General features: G+C 37.8%; 1 protein-coding gene across 1 annotated transcript in view; it reads left to right on the top strand.

Annotated features, from left to right (window-relative positions):
- The first annotated feature begins 469 nt into the window (after nt 1-469).
- LOC138627232 (sodium- and chloride-dependent GABA transporter ine) overlaps nt 470-11,821 on the top strand; it is a 50,984-nt gene continuing 39,632 nt past the window's right edge. Inside the window, exons 1-7 of the mRNA XM_069709438.1 lie at nt 470-575; nt 1,934-2,068; nt 7,674-7,884; nt 8,652-8,784; nt 9,455-9,589; nt 10,302-10,405; nt 10,632-10,756. Of these exons, the coding sequence (XP_069565539.1) occupies nt 1,942-2,068; nt 7,674-7,884; nt 8,652-8,784; nt 9,455-9,589; nt 10,302-10,405; nt 10,632-10,756 (835 nt within the window). The 5' untranslated portion in view covers nt 470-575; nt 1,934-1,941. The remainder of the gene's footprint in view (nt 576-1,933; nt 2,069-7,673; nt 7,885-8,651; nt 8,785-9,454; nt 9,590-10,301; nt 10,406-10,631; nt 10,757-11,821) is intronic.

The following is an 11,821-nucleotide window of genomic DNA, read 5'->3' as shown; positions in this document are numbered from 1 at the left end:
TTCATCAACCAGTTTCGCTGTTAACATGGGGCTTTTGTTTTGGAAAAAGACGTAGGCTACCAAAAAACACCTTCACGCTTGACAGAAGCCTGTGCATGGAAAATGGCATTTACTGGTATGCGGCGTGCATACCTTGTGTAACATAAGACTAAGTTGCCCGAATGCGGAAGACGTTTAGGATGCTCATTGTTTTCCTTTTTAGATAATCTTACAGACTTTTACCCGGGGTTAATTTCTTTGTTGAGGGGTATTCAATTAATTCGATGCAATTGAGCCTATTTATCCGGATTACACATTTTTGGATGTTGATATAGGGCTATTGAACAGTCGGATAATAATCTAAAAGGCAAAAACAATGGACGTCGATGCAGAAAACTCAAAGACACCATCTGATGAGAGAGGCTGTGATCTAAAACCTTTAGATCTGAAACTGATCGCCAAGAATACTGCGGATGCCGAGGCTCAGAGACCCACATGGAGTGGGCGGCTGGAGTTCATCTTGGCCTCGGTGGGGTACGCGGTGGGACTGGGCAATTTCTGGAGGTTTCCCTACCTGTGCTATAGCAGCGGTGGAGGTAAGATCTTCTGTTGATACATCTGAAATGTAAAATCAGTCTGTTTTAGGAATAGCTTGTCAAAAATACTGAAGCTCTGGGGTTATATAAACTAAAGGAAGGATTTTTCATAACATAGATAGATAGATAGATAGATAGTTACTTTATTAATCCCACAAGGGGAATTTCTTTTCGCAACAGCAGCATTATAGACACAGGTAAAGAAATACAAATGACAGAGTAAAAAATATTAAATATGAAAATGCGCAATATATACAATAAAATATAACAATATTAAATTAAACTAACTAAACAATAGTGCAAAGATTAAGCAGAAACATACAACCAACGGTATTATTGTTCGGTGATGGATTTGACCAGAGGTGAAACATTGTAGCTCAAGTGGCTCAGGTGCTGTGAATAAAAAGCTTGGCTGCTGCACCAAAGTGTTAAAGTATAGAAGAAAACCCTGGATTTAACATCAGTATATTGTTAAGCACTGCTGCAGAGGCTCTGAAGAAATGTTCATCTCTTTTAATTTTAATATAAAAATTGCAGCACTTGTTTTAATTAGCAGTTAATTATCCATACAGTTCTGTAAACCACCGACATTTTTCAGGGTTTTCACACTCACATCTCATGTCCTGTGTTCACCTGCATGTCTTTGAACTGTAGGAAAGAAACAGGCGCATGTGAAATGTATCCACACCTGACGATGCTACATTGGCGTGGGAGGTGAAATATGTTCTTTCCAGCTTATAGATAACAATATCAAACACACACTGAGAGTTGTCCCTGGAGCAGAAATGAGTTTGACTTGGATGCCTTCAGTGGAAAGATCATAATATCTTCACCCTCCAGTTCAGTAGAAAAGACCAACTGTGTGCTTGTTGATATTCATCATGCTAATATATTATACATGTTAATTTAGCCTCCCAGTCAAGATTTTACTGTTTTGTAAGAGTGACTCAGTAAAACCCAGCAACCATCATTCATCACTCAATATCCAACTGGTTTGACATAAGGTGTGGCTTGTTCTTCAGCCATCAAGCCTGCAGTGTAAAAACAAATTGATCAAATATTCTTCCAGAGCCGAGGGGCTGACACCCTTCTGTTGCACAGAAGATATTCACTGTGGCAAACCCGGCACCCCAAAACTTGTTTTTAGTAATACATTACAAGAGGTCATTATTGATTTGTTTACTTTTAACCAAATATAATGCCATCAACATCAACTTAGAAGCTTGTTATAGTAAGTAAGTTTTATCTAAACAGTGACATAGCAGCTACTACATTATATTTATCTATTGAGACATCATCATTAGTTGACATGACATAACTAAAGCTGCCCACTGACTTTTTCCATTCTTCTGCTTCAGGTGCCTTCATGATCCCTTATCTTACCATGGTGTTCCTGTGTGGCATTCCTCTGCTCTACATGGAGTTTGCTATTGGGCAGTATACTCATTTAGGGCCAGTGCATGCTTTCATCAAAATCTGTCCCTTGTTAAAAGGTGAGTGACTCTGTAAGCCAAAGGCTCTGCTCATGTGACGGGGATGAACTTCTGAAAGATCTTATGTACTTTTCAGAGACTATGTTGCAGCATATATACAAAAACTGAACACAGTCTGGCTTTGGATAAATGAAAATGGTATATGCATGCAGTAGTGTCATTTCTAAATCTATTACCCAACTTGGTAATCTTAAATATTTGTTCATGAAGGTAACTACAAATTGAATACATGACCAAAACCATCAGGTGTGTATTTTCTCACCTTTAGAAAACCATTTGTAGACTTAGATAAGATCAGAGTGTTCCTGCATTTCTGGTTTTATCAAGCAAACAGATGATAAGAAGTGGGAATACCTCCTCCAGAGAAAGTAAACCTTTCTGCTCATGTTAGCTCTTTAGGCACAAAAGGGCAATCAAATTATATGGACAGTTTCTAAAGAATTTTAGGTTTATTGTTATGGGTTAATGACATTTTTCAGATTGCTAATTGCTGTTATTATAAGAATTTCTATGTGTAGTTTTTACCGTAAAAAAGGAACTTCAATCCATTGTTGAACAATTTACTACCAAAATATTTACTCATTAACCATGTGTCCCAGAAACTCAAGTGGATCAATACAGAATGCAAATGAGAAGCTCCAAAGTAGACCATTCTTGGACAATGTATCAACTTTACAATATAAAATGGAATAAACCATGTAGTCCAATCAACTTATCCAACTAATTCAACTAATCCAAGAAGCAAAAAAACTAAGCAAAAAACATGTATTTATCTCCATGGGCAGAACGGGTCATTTAAACCCAACATGAAACAACATGTTCAGCCAAACAGAGTTGTAAATAAGAAATCAGTCAGTTGTTGTTGATGTGGTTATCGGAGCAACGAACAATAAACATGACGCATGCGCTGACTCACAAGTGCATGCTGGAACACAAACTGCAATACTCTGCTTACATCAAGTAAAACCACAAATACACTATATCCTTTTACAGGAAAGGAGGGTATCCTGGTATCCGTTGTCCATCAAGGAGTGGCCTGGTTATGCAGAGCCAAACTGACTGAAACCCCTAAAAAAGAGGAAAAACATGAAACATGAAAAACAGTCATGCCATAATGAACTTTACACTCCTCCTCTGCTCCATGAAACCCTCCTCTTCAGTTGAGGGAGCATTTAGTTTAGTCGTGTAATTTATTCACAGTTTTTGTGCCATGCAGAGCATAAATTACAGATAATTCTGTCTTCAACTGAAAAACAACTTGAAGTCATATTTCTGCTCTGTTATCTTGGCCACAAAGTTTACATGTCTCACCCAAATGAAAAAAAAAATTGCGAGAACACATTTGAATGCAAGTTGTTACAAACCTGCAAAAACACTGTGAGAAGAATGCTCTTGGATGGGCTGCGTTAGTATTTTTATATTTACTGATGATAAATTGTAATCTTCACACTGTGAGGGGTTGTTTTAAATATCTTCACATATCCTCAGGAACTACTGAATAAATTAAATGAAAAAAATCCTCTTTAGGGCACTTTAGGTTAAGACCTTACAGTGTTATAGAAAGAAACCCAACAGTTCCCCCTTCAGCAAGCACCTGGTGACATCTTCTTCATGCATTCCCATAGTCCTCTAACATTGTGTGTTTAATGTCCCACATCCAGATGAATATTTAAAATGTATCAATATTTAGCCATGGTGAAGGCATGTATCTTTCTGACTGTCTTTCAGTTTCAATTGATTCTGCTTTTTTTCTTTGATAAATGAAAAGTTTTCACATGTTGATGGTTGAGAACTTGTTATGTGAACATTATAATCACAGCAATAATCAATTTATTTTTGAACTTCCTGTAATTTCAATACATTCTGAATGCATTTTAAATTTGTAAGGAAGAAATCAAATCATTCGAACCATGAATTTGTAATGATAAGTAAGTCCAATTCGGGTGACTGAAGATGTGATCTCAGAGTCTGCATTAGTTTGTATATCATTGTGAATATGGGGGATCATGTGGATCAGTATAATGTGATCAAGGTAGGTAGGTATTTACTTTATTAATCCCCGAGGGGAATTTTTTTTCGCTACAGCAGCATACAGAAGCAATAAGATAATAATAGAAATAATAGAATAAAATAATAGAATAGAATAGAATAGAATAGAATAGAATAATAGAAAAGCAATAAAATAGCAGTAAATAGCAGTAATAAATATAAAATGCACAGTATATACAGTACATTATATATCTATATATATTATATACAAACAAACCAAGAACAAACAAATCAAGATCAAAAAGCTTATAGTGCTTATGAAAACAAAATGACACACATAAGGAGATATTTGCAAAGTTGTACATCAAAATGATCTAACATGTGTGGACTCTGAGAGCACCAACAGTCACTCAGCAGATCATTAAAAGGATCACCATTCAAATAAAACCAGAGCCCAGCCATCAACAATCAGAACTTGTGGGTATGAAATGAAAATGCTGTCTGACTTGTTCTAATTTAAGATTTTTCTCTAAAGCTTTCTTATCTCCTTAAAGACAGAGATTATCTACCCGGTCAAAACGTATGGGTCCTTCAGTTGATTTATCGCTCATTTCTTCCTGGTTATTGCTCTGTGCTAAACAAGGGCCAAAAGCAGGTATTTTTTTCCTGTATGTTCTTCTGAATGATTTCCCTGTGCAATTCAACTGCAGTTTACTGTGATGTTCCTGTAATCAGTGATTTAGTTGCCCACAAATACAACAAATCAAATTTTTGTTTAATTTACTGCAGTATGTTCAATCTCAGCATATATTGATTACACTTTTTGCCAGTCAGAACATTATTGCCTAGTTTTTCTCAACGAGGGCATCTAGTGGACAGATGAGGCACAACAAAGTAGAAAAAACTCAAGGAACTAACTATATGAAGAGGAGAACTGATTTCTGCAATCCTTGTCTGCTCTGCCTTGTTTTTGGGCCCAGCAGACTGATTTATTTTGGCAGTTTCAAATGATGCATTAATATACCACTTGGAGTGTGTCTGGTTTACCAGTGGAGTAGTCAACCATGTAAGCTGGTGTAAAATGAAAAAGGCACTAACAAAGGAAGCAGCACTTAACGTGGACCGTACACAGTGGTTCTAGCTGATCCTGGAGATCACAGTGGGTTTCCTTTGGCTCTGTCATTATGATGACACAGAGTTGTTTTTCAGCTGCCTCTCCTTACATTGTACCAGATAGCGACATGGATCCAGTGGAACATTTTATTCCAGCCTTTACACAATAAGCAGCAGAAGTGTATTCGGAGGGCAAAGTTTTTATATACTGTTGAAAATAACAGTGAGCTGTTTCCTTTCGTGTCCATCAGTGGTAAAAGAGTTTTCTGTCATTTTCAAGCATCAAAGATAACAAAGATGGCAAGGATAGCAAAAACATCAAAAACATCCCAACATTTTTTGGAAGAAGGCTTATTTGCTTTATGTCCGAGGGTTAACTGAGAAGCATGATGCCTCTCTGATATATATATATTTTCTTATACAAGAAAGTGGTTTCTCTGATGGTAGGGCGAAACGCATGCAGTCATAATATGGTTTAAATATGGGGATAATTCACACAGTTGTTCACATGAAAAGAGACAGAAATAGCTGTTTAAAAAAAGAGAGCTGGAGAGAGAAGATGAGCCTGAGTTTACTTTTTAACTATACACAGCTGGTCAATCAGGGAGTGAAGTGGTTGTGAATGTCAGATAGTCGGTTTCAGAAAGTTACTGAAATGTTCAAACGCAAGCGTCCTTAATCCGACCCTGGACACTGCTGTGTGGGGCGAGGAGGTTTCCACAGCTTTTGGACCACAACCAATTTGGCTAGACTAGCAGCAGGTTAGCTTAGCTATTAGGAAAACAGCTGTACAGCACCTTACAAAACATGAAGTAAAAACAACAAGTAGCTGTTAATAAATGACCCCCCACAAGAATGATGTTATTTCCAACGATGTCAAACTTTTACTTTAGAGGAGCAGTTTGTAGGATTTAGTGCAGGGGTGTCAAACTCATTTTAGTTAAGGGGCCACATACTGCCCACTTTGATCTCAAGTGGGCCAGACCAGTAAAATCATAGCATAATAACGCATACATAATGACAATATTTCTCTATGTTTAAATCATTGGTGAAGGTTTTTGGATGATAAACCCTATTTTTAAGGTCTTTCTACAATAAACTAGAAACATAAAGACCAAAAACTCAGACATCAGCCCACTGTTTATCTGCCTGGGCTCTCCTCTGCAGATTCCCTAGCAGCGAGCGCTTCTGCCTCCGGAGCAGACGTCGTATTTACGCTGTTTTTGAAGCAATTACTGGATCGATTAAAAAAAAAAATTACAAAACGTTTGTCCTCATAAACCTCCATATTCTCATAGAAATGCACTTTATGTCTTTCTGTAATTTTCACACTTAGCAAAGTCATCCGGCGGGCCGAGCTGGACCCCCTGGCGGGCCGGATCTGGCCCGCGGGCCGTATGTTTGACACCCCTGATTTAGTGGCATCTAGGGGTAGGGTTGCAGATTGCAACCAACTTAGTACTCCTTGCCTTACCTTACCTTTCCAAGCATATAGGAGAAACTATGAAACGGAAAAGTCCCTCTCCATAGCCAATGTTTGGTTGGTCCCTTCTGGGCTACTGTAGAAGCATGCCAGCATGACACGGTGTGCTCGGTGAAAGAGGACCCGCTTCCTATGTAGATATAAAGGGCTCATTCGAAGCCAGTGGGAACACAATGATTCTTAGTTTCAGGTGATTAATCTCTAATTAAAACATAATTATGAACATTATATTTCTGCCACGATCTCTTATTAATTCCTACACACTGACCCTTTAAACTGTTCATCTCAACATATAAAACTGTTTAATACAACAAAAGCAGTGCAGATCATTTGTTGTGTACAAAAATCAGTGCTGTTTTTAGAGAACTTACTTTTTAAACACTCGAAATAAATGGTGTGGAATGGCTTCTCCAGGATACTTTGTAAGTAAATATGTATATCATGTATATATATGTATATCTATATCTATATAAAAGGCTTCAGGTTTAGTTCCCCCTGTCCACTCATGAGTCCTTCAGCTAAATAATGGACATCTACCTGTTCTGGATGCAAAGCTCTTTAGCCGAGTCATTGCTCAGAATACCCCCAGGAGGAGACAGGTGGAAAAAAAAACAGAAACAGATGGTACTCCCAGAAATCTACACCCCAACTTTGAAATCTGACACACAGTTTAGAGCCACAGGTGTTAAAAGACTGAATCATTTACATCTGTTGGAGGACTTTGATCCTACCTTTACTGATCAAGAGCTGTCATATTCACCAGCCGAATAACTCTAATCCATCCCGCAGGAATTCTTCTTATCTGTGGCTGAGTTTGGCCACCAATGAGCAGAGATTAGCACATCATTCTGTTTTTTTCTCTGTTGCCTACCTTTACAAATATACCCAAATAATGGCCACTCAGTAATGCATTGAGTATGAGAACGATTGTATGACACATTAAAGACGTAAAGTATGTAACTTCTTTCCTCACAGTCGTCTCTCACTTTGCCCTCCCCACCCCCACATGTCTCTCCGCAGGTGTTGGTCTGGGCACCGTTGTCATCTCCTTTGTGTACTCCACGTACTACAATGTGCTCATGAGCTGGGCGCTTTACTATTTATTCAACTCATTCGGAGCGGACCTCCCCTGGAGGTCCTGCAACAACACATGGAATTCTGTCGGAAACTGTTCCAGTGGTTTCCCTGGCAACGCCACGCACCTTCAGTCCGCCAGCCAACAGTTCTTCGAGTGAGAAAACTTCACTGAAATACATTGTATCTCTACGTTTACACTCTGTAAAGCACTAGCTGTTATGTTTACTGCATAAGCCGTCCCCACTTGATGGAAATCGTGGAGATGAAGCGAAGAAGTTCGAGGAGACCATTGTAGGTGATAACACAGTGCTGTTTATTGAGAGCAGCTTGTACGAGGAGAGAGATCACAACATAGGGTGGTGCCCGGTTGCTAAACCTCTCCATCTGACACAGTCATCAGTCAGTTATAAAGAAAATGATGAGAAGGTGTCCTTGACTTGATTCTGCTTAACAGAGAGTCAGCCAGGCTGTCTCTAGTGTGAGTTCCATTTAGTTCATGAGGTCGGGGTGTCCTTTATGGGACCTTTACCTCATATCCAGGGAATCAGAGGTCTCTCGGAGTATGTCAGGCCTGAACAATTGAGTTTCCCTTGCACCCCACTCAAATAATGTTGTGTTCATTGAAGTGTCTTTCATGAACTCATAATTTTCTGGCAAATTTTAAGCAGTTTTGGTTATTTTACTTAGATTTTTTTTTAATCCTCTCTCTCTCTCTCTCTCTCTCTCTCTCTCTCTCTCTCTCTCTCTCTCTCTCTCTCTCTCTCTCTGTGCGAGTGTGTGTGCCTGTCATTATATACCAATCAGGGAATTGTAACATGTTAATACAAATCAAACATTAATTGTTCATAATTTCTTTATGGGTATTTGTTGTATTGAGGGTCTTGAAGGATACAATAATAGTTACTTCTTCTATTTTTCCAGTCACAAGCTGCTGGAAAAGACCGGTGGCATTGAAGAACCTGGCAGTCTTCGCTGGGAACTCTTTGGCTGTCTTGTAACTGCCTGGGCTATTGTTTATTTTTGCATATTCAAAGGAGTCAAATCAACAGGCAAGGTCAGAACAATGGTTCTTTTCTATAGATATGTGCATGTTGAGTAATGATTATGATTAATATTGTTTTGGTCTCATTATTTATACCTCTTGCTGTCCTTGGCCATTTGGTCACAGTTAATGTTTGTTGTTCAGCTACTGTATGTCAGTGATAAAGACAAACAGGTAGATAGGGAAAGAGTTTATTTGTGTTTGATCACAGGAACATAATTTAGTCTATTTAGGCCAAGTAATTTTTTTTCATTCAAAGTCATATCTAAAATTATAACTTTGACCTGCTTAATTGTCAATACTATACACCTCTTATGTCTTATGCCTCCTATATCTTTTGCATGTTGCATGTTAGTAGATAAAGTAGGTATAAATGGGTTAGTGTAAAACACTAAACAACCTCAGATACAAAATAAACATGTTTGGGAGAGTCAGGACATTAAAATACCAAAAAAAAGATCAGCATGCATGTTTCTTTATACAATTTCATGTGATGTTCTGCACAAATTTATTATCTTGGACATTTTGATAGTAAACCTTTTCTTTGTCACACTGAGACTTTTACTTCAAAACAAAACAAAAACCTCACTGTTGTCCACAGCAGCCAACTTTTGCAGCCTCAACCAACACTACAAACCGACCAACTCATCAGTTTCTGCTTTTTGCTGTTTGTGTCATGTAGGTCGTGTATTTCACAGCTGTATTTCCATACTTCATCCTGTTCGCCCTGCTCATTAACAATGTGCAGCTCCCTGGAGCCAAGAATGGTATCCTCTACTTTGTCACACCTGTCTGGAGCAAACTGTTTGAAGTGAAGGTGAGACTGTCAATGAAAGAGTAACAGCAAAAAAGTAGGCTAACCTGCAGGATGTTCATTATACATTGGCCCCAAAACTAGTATTACATATTGTGTCATATAACAGGGAGTAATAAGTAATGTCAAGCTTATACTTAACTTGTCTTTGTCAGAGAGTAAAAAATGCAATACACTTTTTTTTCTTTCTTTTTTTTTCTTGAAGTGACTCTTCACAGAGAATAGCCTTTTGTGTCTGCTCAAAGTTCAAGCTCAGCAAAAAGCCAGAATGAAAACAGGGAATTGGTCATTTCTGTAATTCAATAAAGTGCTGAGGTTGTTTTCGAGACACACTGCCAGCAAATTTTAAACTAAACTAAAGTGATAATTTCTCTCTGACATTAAAAAAAATTCAAAGGGGGAGCTTCAAATCCCCTAAAATAGCAACAACACTGTCAGGTGTTATAATAGTTTATCACTTACAAACAGATTTGACAGACAATGGTGGTACCATCGTCAAACAACCCCACAACTGTCATCACTCAAATGTTGCTAAATACTGATAGGTGTACGAAGATCCTTTTTCCATGGACAAAATCACAAAGATCAAAACCTTTAGCCAAAAAAACCTGTGTTGTTCATGTACAACCTCAAAGCTGATTGAGAAAATAAGTTTCAGTGGCCTTCAAAACTAAATTAAATGAAACTATCCTGAAGTGCTCCATTTCCATTACAGATTTGGGTCAATGCAGCTGCCCAGGTGTTTAACTCACTTGGAATAAGTTTTGGCTCCATGATTTCAATGGCTAGTTACAACAAGTTCAACAACAACCTCCTCAGGTAACGGTTCAATGAGAAGAAAAGCTTAACCGTTCTGTATTATTCACCTGCCACACAGTGTCTTACCTACTTCCAACTTTTTACTCCCATTTTTGAGAAAGCAGGAGCCAAAACTAAAACGGCTGTCTTGATCATCAAATGTCAAATTGTTGTTGTTTTTCAGAGTTTTTTGGATACTATAACTGGGGTGAATATTTTTTATATTTGTTTTGTTCTCCTTTTGCAGGGATGTTTTGATCGTGTCATTGATCAACTCTTTCACCAGTATTATGGCTGGTTTTGTGATCTTCTCAGCTGTTGGCTACATGGCCCACATACATAACCTCGCAGTGGACAACATAGCCACAGACGGTAAGCATCAAGCCGGAAAACACCTTCACACCACAGTCTTATAACTTTATTTAAATTGAAGGATCTAAATAAGAACACAGATTCATGGACTTGATGTTGAGTGTAAAATTGTGTAAAAAAAAAAAAAAAAAAAAAGATGAATATACAAATACATCCCAAACTATGCAGTTGTAAGAAATTTTATTTGTTTTTGTTATCTTAGGAGCATATTTTTTCTTCTATCCATGAAAATATAAGACACAGATTTCAAGATGTGCACGTCTGGATTGAATCATTTGATGTGTGCAGTTCACTTACGGATAAATACGGGACATCTATAATACTTCAAACTGATTGTAGAAATTAAGATTAGATGACTTTAGAAGTACCACTCAACCTGTAAAAACATGTATAATGTCTTCTGTGTGTGAGTGTGTATGTGTGTGTAGTTTAGTTAAATGGGGTTGTTGGTTTCCTCATTAAAAAAAAACATCGCTTTTATGAGCAGTGTAAAAACACATGGATGGTATTTGGATTTCACTAACTGAATGCTAAAACAACATGTGAACGTGAGTCTCATCAGTTAAGTGATGCAAGATTAAAAACAGAGACAACTTGTGGTCAGCCTCAGGGTCACATAAGAAGTGATCTACTATCCTTGTTAGCTGTCGTCACAGTTAAAGTAAAAGATCTGCTCCTCTTTGAAAAATAGTTTTGTTGACAATTGGTTGCATTTTTTCAAAAGAATAATCATCAAAATGTGTTGTAATACTTCAATTGTGTTGTGCCACTTATTGTTGCATCTCAATGACGTAGCTGTTTTGAAGAAGTTAAACGTGTACATGTTTGGTTTTGGTAAACTGCAGTTTAACTGGTTTTACTATGAGAGGCTACCAAACATGTGATTCAGCCTCGCTCTTTCCAAAAGTAACACAGCTTGCCTAAAAGCACCTATAAAGTTCTGTTTGGTTACTGTAGTAATTCTTGACAGCGTCCAGGCAACTAGTGGAGACTGAAGGATGCTACGACTGTCCAAAAAATAGTTTGGCACGTAACTCACTGTAAGATGGTAAATCGTCTTTCTTT

This window comes from Brachyistius frenatus, unplaced genomic scaffold, assembly GCF_029030835.1.
Source record: "Brachyistius frenatus isolate BFR_SWC_R1_liver_20210118 unplaced genomic scaffold, ASM2903083v1 Contig_83, whole genome shotgun sequence".
In the NCBI taxonomy this organism is placed as follows: domain Eukaryota; kingdom Metazoa; phylum Chordata; class Actinopteri; family Embiotocidae; genus Brachyistius; species Brachyistius frenatus.
Note: the sequence above shows the minus strand (reverse complement) of the source record. Positions and strands in the feature narration are given on the sequence as shown.